The 14,399-nt window shown below is 33.0% G+C and overlaps 2 protein-coding genes across 3 annotated transcripts; both read right to left on the bottom strand.

Moving 5' to 3' along the window:
- Positions 1–5,596: 5,596 nt before the first annotated feature.
- On the bottom strand, positions 5,597–9,694 carry LOC25494061 (50S ribosomal protein L15). Of its 2 annotated transcripts, none has more exons than XM_024781207.2 (5): positions 9,348–9,694; positions 8,000–8,469; positions 6,900–6,983; positions 6,720–6,809; positions 5,597–6,169 (listed from the first exon to the last, which is right to left on the bottom strand). In XM_024781207.2, exons 2-5 carry the CDS (start codon positions 8,399–8,401, stop codon positions 5,903–5,905), a joined length of 843 nt encoding a protein of 280 aa, XP_024636975.2. In that variant the 5' UTR covers positions 8,402–8,469; positions 9,348–9,694; the 3' UTR covers positions 5,597–5,902. The 2 variants fall into 2 exon arrangements, with proteins under 2 accessions (XP_024636975.2, XP_013458230.2); XM_013602776.3 differs by having other exon boundaries at positions 8,000–8,424.
- A 1,125-nt stretch (positions 9,695–10,819) lies between these two features.
- Positions 10,820–12,660, bottom strand: LOC25494060 (uncharacterized). Its single transcript, XM_013602775.3, has 5 exons — positions 12,474–12,660; positions 11,532–11,600; positions 11,287–11,430; positions 11,113–11,186; positions 10,820–11,001 (listed from the first exon to the last, which is right to left on the bottom strand). Exons 2-5 carry the CDS (start codon positions 11,589–11,591, stop codon positions 10,869–10,871), a joined length of 411 nt encoding a protein of 136 aa, XP_013458229.1. The 5' UTR covers positions 11,592–11,600; positions 12,474–12,660; the 3' UTR covers positions 10,820–10,868.
- Positions 12,661–14,399: the final 1,739 nt, after the last annotated feature.

Raw genomic sequence — 14,399 nt, 5'->3', positions numbered from 1 at the left:
TAACCCACACTAATGGGTTGTTTTGTTTTTGGAAATTAATTTTCATTTTTGAGTGTGTACACCACAACTAGTGAGTGAGTGTGCCACAAGTAAGTGCTAGTGCCACTGTACCATGCGCATAGTTATTGGCTAAAATGCTTGCTAGCTAGTGACAAATGTGTCTAGGATGATTTTAAATTGCGGTCCTCAACTGTAATTGTAATTGAGGTCAGGTCACAACCACATATTTGATTGATTGTATTTTTTTTTTTTTTTTTGCATTTTGTTGTGATATAAAAGTTTGCAGGGTAACCGCAACAACAACCACCTCATTTTAAAAATGAAAAACATGGTTTCCACCATGCTTCAACTAAAAATTTAGAAAGGGTTCATGTTTTTGTCTTTGTAGCTAGGCATACACTTCTCAAGCTTTTGAGGAATCAAGATCACTGGATTGATCAGCTTGATTGGTGTGGGTCTCATACGTCTTAATCTTATTCCTTTCCATTTACTTTCCATCCACTTCTCTATAATAAAAAAAAATAAAAAAAAACGTGATGTGCAGTGCAAACGGGACTTTAATCTCGTGCATTTAGTGGCAGAAGCTATTGGAGGAAAATGAAAAAATCTAATATGGCCAAAACACCCCAGGTGTCAAGTAATTGTGAGAGCACCACGATGTCATGTATCAATTATGATCAAAGTAGGATATTGATGATTATGTGAACATGCTTAAGGAATTCTTTTGGGAAAAATCAACCATGCAAATTTAAAATTCATGGGTTCAAAAAATATTAGAGGAGACCACAAAGTGGTCCATATTAAGAAACATTTAGTAGTAGTAATCCAGAACTACAAAGAATGGCTCCCACAAGAATCATTCATGATAGGTGTGCTTAAGATTTTATTGAAGCAAACAAGACATTCTCTGAACTTTTAAGTGGACAAATCTCATAGGAAGTCCCCACAAGCAAAATAAACGCTGGTCCCTTACCATAAACCAAGGTGACCAAATTATTGAAGTCCCTTTGTAATGTATAATGTCATACCTCGAGCCCTGCCCATGCCAGGGCTAAATCAATCTCGAAGGATGAACACACCCATCACATTATAAATTGGATTCTCCGTACTCCTAGAATTCTCCAAGCAATCTTTGTTTTAAGGGTTCATGTTAGGACATAAGTTAAGGATCTAAACGAAGAATTAAAACATAAGTTTTGTATTATAAAAATTTAATTGTTAAACTTTTAAAATATTGAATGCACAATTCCCAAAATTAAATTTTTATATTTGGCTTTTAAACTTTGACACAAGTTAACATTTCTCTTGTTTTAAAAGGGTGAGGTCTACATTACCCATTGATAAATTGGGAGTAATTTATCCCTAATGACAACTATGATTCTATTTTAAAATGTAGAATATGGAAATCACATATTGAATGAAGCAGATGAAAATAATATTGGAATGTAAATTTTTAATTTTAAATGGATAAATTATCCTCAATTCATCAAGGGGTAATGTAGAAAACAATATTTAAAAGGTGGTGACAACTAGGCTACCCATGAAAGAATGATGAGTAATTTACCTCAATCAATACACATTAGCCACATAAGTACATATTCATGAACTATCTTGACCCCACAAATAAATTACTCATTTTCATTGGTTGGTGGGTAAATTACCCACCATTCTTCAAAGGTGATTTAAAAAAAACCTTAAAAGGTATGTTAACACGAGCTAAACTAAAAAGCCAAGTTTTGTATTGACAAGGAAAAAAAGAAAAGAAAGTTTTATATTGAAAAGATAAGTTATTAACAATATTAAAGACACAATTTTTTAAAAATAGTACTATATTTAGTTTTTGAAAAATGCTAACAAGTGCTTTTAGAGCATTGCTTAAGCATCCAAAAGTGGTAATTTATACTTTGAATATTGTGTAGTTATGATTTTTATATGTATTTAACTTATATTTTCAAGACAAAATTTATTTTTATAGGATCCTTAAACAATGCATTTAGGCACTTGTTAGCAAAACTCTTAGTTTTTTTAACATGTCTTAAGGCATAAGTAAACATTTCTTTAATTTAAAATAGGGTTAAATATGTTTTTGGTCCCTATAAATGTACCAATTTTTCGTTTTAGTCCCTATAAAATTTTCCTTCAACTTTTAGTCCCTATAAAATTTTCAATCACTACTTTTGGTCCCTATTTTTAAGTAAATTTTTGTATTTGTTTAATGAAATTGTGCAGAAATTTATGGAATATTGTAAAAATCACTCCAAAAAAAAAAAAGATTTTTTTAACAAAATATGAATTTTTTACCGCAAAAAATATAAAAATTCATATTTAATTCATGTTTTGGTAAAAAATTCTAAATTTTTTTTGGAGAGGTCCTTATAATAGTATACATTTTTCTGCAAAATTTTATTAAAAAATATGAATTCTACATATGTGTACTTTAAACGAGGGACCAAAAGTAAAGATTGAAAATTTTATAGGGACTAAAAGTTGAAGGAAAATTTTAGAGTTACTAAAACGAAAAGTTGATATATTTATAGGGATTAAAAACATATTTAACCTTTAAAATATTAGGTTTGAATCTCTGTCGTCTAATATTGATTAAAAGATCATCGAAGTTTTGAATGTGTAGAAGCATGACCATAGGGGGAGCTGGATTCATCACATTAGGATTAATGGAAAAATTGATCCAAAGATTAGATGATCAACGTTTTTGCTAATAGATAATTAAAGTTAATAAAGATACAAAATGTGTATTGTTATATGTAAAAAAATCAACTGAGTCATTTATCGTTGAACGGAAGTACAACTTATGTGACTTTCAGGTCATTATTTTTAAAGAAAACAAATATTTTTATGTGAGAATCCACTTTGGATGAATAAAATCCTGCCATGATAAATCCGCTCCTCCCCTACACGCCACATCATTCCTCTCGTGCTTTAACCATTGCCAAATCTTATTCCTACTTATCTCTTGCATACAAAAACAAAAATGCATGTATGATGTTTTGTCTATTACTAGTATTTCTTGCAAAATTAGAATCTCTCTTGATTGCTTCACCAAAGCATCATTCTGCTGCATGACCCTCACTGCCTCTCTCTCTCTCTCTCTCTCTCTCTCTCTCTCTCTCTCTCTCTCTCTCTCTCTCTCTCACCCTGTTTGTCTTCTCTCCTTCTCATTGGTGTTTTGAGGAATCAACTCCAATCATGGCCTCTTTCCCCCACCAAACAAGCTTAATTACCATCTTCACTAAAACTCATGTGTTAGATATTTGGGTACATCCCAAATTTTTATCTGTAAGAAAGAATACATGTTGACAACATAGGAAATTTTTATTCCACTTTTGATTCTATACCCTGTTTCAAAATCTTTTTTTATTGTTAATCTTCTAGTTTCTAGTGTAGCAATGCCATCTCTAACAATTTGGTTGCAAAGAGAAACAAAGAAGAGAGAATGAGCCGAGGAAGAGCGTGAAAAGAGAAAAATATGTTAAGAATAGAGTAGATACGGTGTATAAGAGAAATAGAGAAGAGATCAATATAATGATTTGACAAAAAAATCTATCTAAAAAAATTCTCATCTTTATAAAAAAAATAGTACACTTTTAGATTCGATTCACCTCACATAATTTTATGTAAACTAAATGCAATAGTATTCATTTTTTAGGAAGGTAGACTCGTTCTTCTATAAGATCAAAAGAAACAATTCTACTTCAAGTACTAGAGTTCGAAGACCAATACTTCAAGGGTCAATATATAAGAATGAGTTTTGCTAACGAGTGACCTAAGTGCACTCTTTAAGGATTTTTAATCAAGAATCTATTCATTAAAAAAGTTTAATACTTCAATTTTCGATGCATTAAATGCACAAGTTTTCACAAAAACTTACTATTTAAAGTCCTTAAAATACTTTTAAGGGCACTCGTTATCGTTTCCCTATAAGAATTTTAAAATAGGACGATCAGGGTTATTCAAAATTTCAATGCACAACTTCTAAGTTAGCAATTATTGAAGTGTGCCCAAGAATGTTTTTAAGTTAAAAGTTATTAATTTTTCAACGCCAAAGATTCAAATTCAAATAGAGAAACAATTATTACTTTCATCACTCTCAAATCCAATACCAAGACCTTTCCTAGTATTCTGTTTTCGGGGAACATTATCTCTCAAATCATTCAAGGCCAGAAGACTGACTGTAAGCTCTAAAACCTTGAAAATCTGGGTGAGCATTGGGATTAAACGTGGCACGAACGTTGAGAGAGTGAGGGAACTGCAAGGGATGATTATTGTATTTGTACACCATTTATTATGGTGTTATTTTTTTTTTGAGGAATTTATTATGGTGTTATATTTTGCTATATATCGAAGATTATATATAGTACTACGTGTTGATGATATTAATAATAATGCAAATTCTATGAAGTAGCTAGAATATGTCAAATTTTATGTGGGATATATGGCTTCGTTTCTTCTGTCTGTGGTTAGCTGCTTTTGTGGGAATTGAACAAGGATTGTACTTAGCTTTATCACCTCACTTTCTCTTTCATAATGGTTAGATGTTAAATCAGTATGGTAAGATGCATACATCTTAAAATTTATATGAGATAAAGAAAGAAAGAAAAAGGATTTTGAAAAAACTATACGAATAAGATCAATTTCAATATTTTGATCCAATTTTTTTTAAATAAATTTGGTATAACTGAATGTTTTTTGGGGTATGGCTAGAAAGAATAAAATAATACTACAAGGTGATTGCATATTAGACTTAAGTGTCAGTCAATTTATGCAGAATTTATTTTATGACCATTTATGGTATTACTTTCCAATCTTCCAAGGTGATTGCATATTATAATCTTATTTCTGGAACCTGATCCCAATCCCATACCTGGTGGTAAAGCTTTATTGATGTTCCCAGTGCGACTCAACAACATACTTTTGTTCAAGTGATATTCATCTGTCTGACTTAATTACATTAACCTTGTGTAAAAGGTGCATATCCATAAAAATCTGAGGATGAATACGAGGGTTGAAAAAAAAAGTTTGCACTGTTGCATCATGGTGTTGAAGGGTGGGTTAGAAAGGTGATCTGCTCCTGAACTACAAACCAAAAAATATGCCGGTTACCCTAGAATCACTTGGTTGAAAATATACCTTTCAACCTTAGTTCGCTCGATACTCTAGCACACCGAAAACAAACCAAACTATATTCACTTTAGAAACCTTTCACTTCGTGGAAGATGGTATCTTTAGGAAAGGGGTTCTGTGAATTCAGTTTCTCTTCTCTGGAGGATTTACGCAGTGTTTGGATGGTGGACGCATGAAATGTGAAGCCAGGTAGCCTTCATTTGTCTTAAAGGTCTCCTAACTCTTAACATTATTTTCTGAAGGGTCCTAACTTTTACATAACACGAAAAAACAAACTCATATCTAAGTTCGGATCAAGATGCATGATCTGCCACAAGAATATTGGAAACACAAACCCTCTTTGACATTACAAAACCACTCAAGTGATTTTTTATGTTTGTTAAAAATATAACCTTTTTCTATAAAAAAAATAAATAAAAAATCAACCAATTTATTTGACCTACCATCCTTATGAATCTTACACAAATGTAAAAAGAAAGGTGAAATAGTTCTAGCCATTTTTCATTATTGAAGAGGCTAGCATCATCCTCCCAGCACACACAAAAATTAGTTCTGTTCAGCTGAGTGATCAACACTAGTTTCTTGAAAAGAAATTACATAAAAAAACAAGATTTCCTCATTTCATTTGTCCCAAATGAAATTAATTTATCTATTAGGAATGAACTACCGGGATATTGTGAGAAACTGTATAAAAACCTTTAGGGCAAACCGCTTACAAAAAATTACAAATTCCAGAAAAAAGAGTACTAAACATGTTAGTTATTTAACTGAGCTGACCTACTAGAAGATCCTTGCTTCCTTCAACTAAAAATGGAATTGGCTTCTTCGGGGCAGGCAGTCGTCCAATGCTATCAACTTTATCCTTTTGCTTTGGAGGAGGTCTAGCTGCTTTAGGCAACAATCTTCCTTTCTTCTCAAACCACTCGGGCTTCAACAGTGCCTGAAAGCCTAACTTATTGTAATACACCTTTCTGACGGATCCACCAGCCGCTTCAACTGCTTCCTTGGCCCTGACAGTGACCCTTGTCACCTGTAAACTCAATATGTTATAACACATCCCTCTTTTATGCCTATAAAGTTTATGACTGTATAAAAACTACACCTTAAGTGTTTAGAATTGAAAAAAGTATCAATTTTACATTTATTCATCTCATTGATAAACAAAAGCATAACATGTAATCATAATCTCATACTATATGAGTTTAATTCTTTATTTGAAATTCAAAATGGAAAATACCTAAGTTAGAGAAAATTAGCAAGTAAACTCTGAAGATATAAGAGCTATTCCAACCCTTCATAGCAAAATCCAAATTACGAAACCTCAAGCCAAAATTTTGTCCTTAATCCTTAGACGCTATAGAAACTTTATATACCATTCATGTTGTCAAAGTTAAAACAAAGGCAAGAATGGTGATTAGTTATGAGCTTAGGACCAACGGCTAAATTCATGATATTAGACAAAGATAAGTTCAAAAAAGTTAAAAAGTATTTCTAAAGATTTAAGGATCAAATGGCATTGTAGATTTGTAGTGGTCCTCAAAAACACTTATTACTTAGCCATCAAATCAAAGTATACATACCTCAAGATGAATTGGCCATTGGATTTTCTCAGAACCACGCCCCATCAATCTTACTCCATCTTTAATTTGCTTCCCAAGTACCCCTGCATCCTGTGTACGGTAATAATAACAAACAAAAGAATGAGAGGGAGCACATGAAGCAAACAAATTCATTTTAAGTGAGGAAGTGGTCACAAAAACCTTGAGTGTTTTCATTGTGATCAATTCAGAAGAATCTATCTTGCCTGCATTGATAAACGTTGCAATTTTTCCCAAACCTATTGGCTGCAAAAGAAGAAATAAAACAATTTTGAATATAGCAATACATATGACTAATATATTGAGGAACAAAGGGGAAGGATACCAAACAGGGTAGGTCCAAAAATATGAGCTCAAACCACGGCTAGGGGATTATGACTACTCTACTCCTCATAAACATATCTAGACATTAAAATAAAAATTATTAAGGAATTAAATTATGCACACAATTATTTAATACAGCTTGAATAGGCCCCTAGAATACTTAACGCTCATAAACCTGAAGGCTCAAATATATCAGCCAAAGTGAACTACACATTTGGAATTATGTCATTCTATATTAAAAATCACACAGTTAAAATACATTCGATAAATATCCGTCAAATGTCAATACAATAAAGTATAAACTCTTGTTCAAAAAAAAAAAAAAAAGTATAAACTTTGACATATATTTGTTGCCGGCATTCACATAACTTTTTAGTGCATATCATACTTGGCAATTGACATGTGGAAATAAGAGGTTTATCAATCAAAACCAACACAGTCAAGCCACTCAGCCACATATGTTTACAGAAGATTTCAGAGTCCTTGAAAGAAAAATCTTATCTTGCATGTGATGACTTGTAATAAAATTAAAACCTAGTATTTTCATTAAGCATAGCACTTCAGCTTCACAAGGATGCTCGGGTATGCTTCCTTTTTAATAATATTCCTGGAGATATGGTTTTCTTTCTTGGAATGGAAGTCAAGCAGAATAGTCTTTATTGGTTTTAATAAGTATGCAAGAGAAATTCTGAAAAAGTCTCGGATGAAGAACTCCATAATTTCTCACAAGCAACCACCCATAAATCTCAGAATTATAATGTTCAAAACTATAGGAATTCCACAATTATAACTAATGAACTCTAATAATATACCAAGGCATATTTTCATTTTCCTGATGCAGCAAACATTAGGTAGCCAATGGTCAAGTTCCCGGTTAAATACAAAGAAGAATCATTAATCAAAAACAAAAAAAGATTTTTAAACAGGAAAAGGTATACCTGAAAAGTGAGGCTAAATGGGTTCTTGAAACCACGTTTGGGCATCCTACGGCGAAGAGGGGTTTGGCCTCCTTCGAACCCCAACTTTGAACCTTTCCTGGCTCTCTGGCCTTTGTGACCCCTCCCAGCAGTCTTTCCCTTTCCAGATCCAATACCACGACCTTTCCTTGTCTTCTGTTTTCGGGGAACATTATCTCTCAGATCATTCAAGGCCAGAAGACTGTAAGCTCTAAAACCTTGAAAATCTGGGCGAGCATTGGGATTAAATGTGGCAAAAACGTTGAGAGAGTGAGGGAGCTGCAAGGGATGAAATTGGATAGACGGATATCCGAGAATGGATTTGTTATGAGTCGAACTTCTGATGATTGAAGTTGAGAGAACAGAAAGCCTTCTCCTTAGCATCTTTCTTCAACTCTAATCTTTCACTAACAAACAGGAAGTGTTACTTCCAGATGGTAATAACTTCAAACCTTAAAACCAACCAAAATAGAACCATAAATAAAAATGCTAAAAGAATCAGATAACATCGGTTTATTACAATTACAATTCCAAATAAAAAATAAATCATGTAGAATCCGAATCCAAGTTTCCAATCAACAAAAACAAGTGAGGTCTGTATACAACACTCAAGTGCCAAAATGTACAACCAATAATAAAATCAATAACCATAACACAAAAAACCAGCTGCAAAGTTACAAATGCAGATAACATGTAAGCATCAAAGAATAGAATTGTTTAATGTGATATCATATTTGTCACAAAAAGTCAAAAACACAATCTAAAAAATAAAGAGGTTCATAACCAGAAGCACGGATTTGTGATTCACATTACAAAGACATGAAATTTCATTTAAGCATCAAATAAAACCCCCTAAAATGCAGTTCTCTTAATTCACATGATGACAACATACTTGATTTCTAGACATATTACAACATGCAGCCTCTGATATAGATTAGTAGTTAAATGTCTAGAAATTTATCTCTAGAAACCTACACACTAGTAAAATCTCTTTTAGTAGCTAATAACTCAATCATTTTAGACTTGCCAGAACCCCAATTTCTTGGATGAAATACATCTACACCAATGTGAAGGTCATTAACATTATAAACATTTTCATTATCATCATCTAACAGGATTCAACCAAGTTAAATTAGCATATAACCACTTATTCAATTGAATGGCAAGGATTAAAAACATATCATGTGTATTCTCATGGCTCTATCATGTTTTGTTTGGGTGAAATTTCACAATTTTGCTCATATCAACAGAATAGTAATGAAATTAGGAAAGAAGAATAAGTGATTAGCAAATTAGATAAGAAGAAAGAAGGAGCAATTTTCAAACCAACCTTCAATTTCATTTTCTCTTTCTCAGCTTCTGTTGTTCAATAAAAAAAATCAAAGAAAGGAGAACTACAGGATATATGGAGGTTTGATTGGTGGTGGTGACTGGTGTGTGTGGCGGCGCACGGCTGAGAGAGATGGAGGTTGGGCGGGGACGCGAGGTTAGGGGAGAACTGAGAAGAAGAAGAAGAAAGAAACACGACCGTGAGGAGTGAGGTTAGAAACAGTTTTTTTTTTTTTGCTTTAACTGGGTGGGAGAATGCTGAGGTGGAGTAGAGTGTTATACGGCATAGTGGAGAAGAGGAGAATGCTCCGCGGGGGTCAGTCAGGGAGGCTGCTTGATGTAACCATTTTTAAACCCTCATTTTAATTTCAGAAATGTTATTTAGCACAATTTTTCAAAATTGTTATGTTAACGAGGTTTATTTTGACATAAATAAACTCCAAAACACCACTAAAACTTACACACATATCTACTTGATTACGACGTTAAAGTTCGGATAAAAATGTTTAATCTAACAATTTCGACATTATCGATTGAGTAAGGAGGCACAAACGCTCAAATATGTAATTACATTTTAAATGGTTAGGTGAATCAAAGTTTGAAACTTATTAAAATAAGACCGAACTTTAAAAACTGAAAAAACGCTTACAAAGTTACTTATTGATAGCCATCAAAGCCTTGCGATAAGTGAATCAACTCCTTACGAGTTGCTTCAATATTTATTGGCAACAACACTAACATTTTTTTCTTTTCATAGTTAACGTAATTTAAACTAGTTATTTTTTTCTTTTCAGAAGTTGGAACATGATGTTACTACACATGAGTTTGATCACAATCAATTCCGTGAATATTTTTATCCTTATGTCTTCAGTGACTCATTACTGATTTACAGAGAACTATAGCAAAGACTCCAGTATAAACCAGAGTCAAACATAATTAATTCAATGTTCACTAACAAAGATTATTTGGAAAACCTCATAAATTTTCATTTAATCAGTAGACGTTTGAAAACCTGCTACTAAAATCTCATTCTCAATATTAACCCTTTAAAATATGCTAGGCTTTAGCAAAGCTCAAATCATCATCAACAAATTAGTCAAGGCAAGTTCAAAAAAGAATAACATTTAGGGGGAAAAAGGTTGGACTACTACTGCATCTCTTTCTTTAGTCAAGAAACATTGGTCCTGTTTCTGAAATGCCATCCTTCAAACTAAGATGCTATAGATTTATCTGTCATTACTATTACCATACCTCCAACAATTTTAACCAAATGTCATGAATGATGATTACATATTTTCAAGTAAAGTTTAATCTAATGATAAACAGTCAAACACAGCCCAATAGAAATGAATTGGATATTAATGATCCAAGACAGCCCAAGTATTCCCAGAGTTAGCACATTCACACCTGTTTTATCAAAGTATACTTTTTACCTGATGAAAAATGTTTAGGGGGGGGGGGGGGGGGGGGGGGGTGAGAGATTATGCATATACCTAGACATGACACGAGGCAACTACATTGACTAATCATTACGAGTGAGCTGAAGTACATATCGAGCATTTTGCAGAAGAGCATTGGCTTCCTCATTTGAGGCATCGAGTGCTCGGAGTTCTTTGATTTCTTCCTGCCATTTTTCAACCTGCTCCTTGTGAATCCTGCTTATTTGAAAGTTAAAAGAATCACACCATAAAAAGTCAAAAACTAACAATATTTAAAGTGAAAGATAGTTTAAACATTGAATGTTCAATGGTAACTTCATAACTCACATAATCAGTTTCTCTTCAAATTCATTGCATAGCTCCTTAAGCATTGTTTTCCCTGATTCCAAAAGCTCAGATACCTACAAGAAATCCACAATTAAACATTTCAAAGATTTAACATTCATCTAGCTTATGATTTCAAGCTTCAAACAGTGTGTAAGTGTAACATTATATAGCTACCCTCTGAGTAAAATTCTCAATCTTCTCAAGAACAAGAGAAATATTCAGCTCCATTTCTTCAGACCCAACTTGGTTAGTCTCAAATCCTTCCTCCTGTACAAGTACAATCTGCGATTCTGCTTCATCTCCAATCTTTTCCTGTACCTGTTTATTGTGAAAAGAAAAGCAAATGAAACATCAAAGAATGCTAGAACTGCTGTAAATTCATGACAAGAAAAAGGTTGAAAGGCGAAAACAACAATTACCCCAGGTTTCATACGTTTCCTTGAAGCTCCACTGTCCATGCTTCCTTTTTGAGCTGACATTGGTTAAGCCTATAGGTATAAAACAAGTTTGAATTATAATTTCTAGGTAACATAAATTTCTCCACTAAAATTTGCAGATTATAGCACATGCGCTTATAATGATAAGCGCTTATGTATAAGCAATTTCTATAGCAAAAGATAAAATAGTTAAATTGTTTTCGTATTAGCTATAACTTATTTTCATAAGTTCTCTCAAATAGTCTCACAAAACTTAAGCTAGTAGATAAGCTCAAATAAGCAATTCCAAAATAGGGACTAAGATGTTTTTGTATAAACTCTAAGTTGTTTTCATAAGTTATTATGAAATTAAGCTGGAAAAAGCTTATGAACAATGTCATACGCTCTTTTCATATTTTCTCCCAAACCGTTTCACAAAACTTACGTCAGTGGATAAGCTCAAATAAGTCAATCTAAATAGGGACTGAGTTTACGAAAATTCATTTCAAACTGATACTAGAAGTTTATCTTCAAAATATATAACATTTATTTACAAAATTCTTTTTAGAGAATTTCATCCAAAAATACTCAAAATTTAAAATCAAACTTACACACGTAACCAAAACATTAGAAAATTCACCAATTAAACAAAAACAGAAATCGAAATCAGAATCTGAAGATTTCAAAACCTAACATAGCATTAGCTAGCAAAATCTGAAGATTTCGAAAATAGAAAGATAAGATAAAATTATCTATGATGATACAACTGCAACAAATAAATAACACAATAATACTGAACAGAATCAGAAGAGTAAGCTCGTATCATATAGATCTTTGATTAATTGAGAAAAAAAATGAAGATAGATGAATTAATCAGATATTGAGATGGATTCAAATTATGAATGCAAGAGCGAAGAAGATGAAAAACGGTTGAGATGAATTTACCGGTTAGGTTTTCTGATTGTTGGAGTCTCCAAGTTGTGAGAGAAGAAAAGGATTGTAGCAGAGTGAAAGAGCGATCTCTAAATTTTCCAAATCTGAATTTCAGAATTTGAAATGCGCGCGTTTTCGCGTGAAACTGCATATTGGGCTGAGTATAACGGAAAAATTGAGATTGGGCTCAAGGTTGTACTTGACCTGTAGACCCTAAGGAAAAATACATCAAGACTATTACTTTTCCCGCCCTATTCATTTTCTCGTGCGCCCTTTTTTTCTTCTTCTCCAAAAATATCCTTGAAATTTTCGGATTTCATAATTCGAATTCTTCCTTTGTTATAATGTGAAAAAATGAGTTACAAATTTTATTCAAATTTTGTAATCCGAAAACCTCAAAAAATAGGACGTTTACATGATTTTTTTCGAATTATATATTCCAAACTATATCAGCACAAATTCTAAATATGTTTGTAACATAAATAGTCATTTTATGGAAAATATTAATCTTCCTAACTCCAATCTGAAGGTGAGAAAAACACAAGAATGGGGGTTGAATTGTGTTTTCTTTTTCTCTAAAAATTCTTTTTCTGATAACACTTCAGAAGCTGGTTAGGAATGCTTCTGATGTGATGTTCAGAATCAGATATGCAGCGGAATGAAAACAGAACAGAGAAAAGAAAGAGAGACACAACCAATTATTCTGGTTCCTTCCACAAACCGGAAGTAGTCCAGTCCCCCTTGCACTTCCAAGGAGATTTCCACTAATAATCACACAGATTACAGATGCTCAATACTCTTTAGTATGAGACTTCTCAAATGCTCAAGCACGCAGACGAGAGACTTCTATTCAAACAAAATTACACAGAAAATGTTTGACTTTGAACACTTGATATACAATCAGTGGTGTTCACAATACAATGCAATAAAGACTCTGGACTTAAGAATTTCTAAGATATATCAAATCAGTGCAGAAATTCAAAGTGCTTTATAGAATCAAATTTGGCAGAGTTTTGGCGCTTTTAACTTGTGTTGATGTCTCTTGCCAATCTTCAAGTCTTTACTCCTTTATATAGAGATGAGTAGAGAGACGTTGAGATTTTTAGCACGTCTAAAGAGTCGTTGAGTTCCTTTGATCATCCACCAGTAATCTTTTGCCTAATTTGGGTGTAGTCCTATGACGGATCAAATTCAAATTCATTCCTATCTTGAAGGAACATTTCTGCAGGCAGAGCTGTTGTCTTGTCTTGTAGCGTAGACAAAAACAGAGTAGTGGAGGTAGTGGTTGTACACTTGTACTTTGTCAACTCTTCAATGAAGGACAAGCACCCAATGCTTTTCAAATGACTGTTGATACCTCCCTTTCAATTCTTCGTTTTCTTAGACGAGATTAAAACGAAAAACAGCTCCTTTGAAACTTCAGTTTAAATTTTCTGATCAACTGTAGCTTCTGGTGATGAAATAGCTTCTGATGAAATCTTACTTCTGATGGACTTCTGCTTCTGACGACGTCATTACTTCAGAGGCACTTGTTACTTCAGAAGCACTTCATAGCTTCAGACGCAGTTTTCTTCAGATGCTTTAGATTCCTTTGCTCTCTATTGTTCTTCCAAGACCTATTGAAATTGATTAACTTTGCCTATGGTCCTGTACACTTGAACAATTATTAGCAATAACCAATTGACAATTTTTAATACCTTGTTATCATCAAAACTCATTAAGGTTTACTGTGAAATACATTTTGTTCCAACACAATCATTCTATTTTGGGTCATTGTTAACTGTTCATAGTCAAAAATCTGATTTTCGGGCTACTTGATCGGATTGCTCCGAAAATTCTCCAGAAAATCAGAAGAAAAAAAAAACAAGGATCATGACTCCCTTAGAAGGGACTTCTTACGGGACTCCGCTCCTCAAAATCCAAAATTACATCGTTTAG

Source organism: Medicago truncatula, chromosome 4, assembly GCF_003473485.1.
Source record: "Medicago truncatula cultivar Jemalong A17 chromosome 4, MtrunA17r5.0-ANR, whole genome shotgun sequence".
NCBI lineage: Eukaryota > Viridiplantae > Streptophyta > Magnoliopsida > Fabales > Fabaceae > Medicago > Medicago truncatula.
This window is presented reverse-complemented; position numbering and strand designations above follow the sequence as displayed.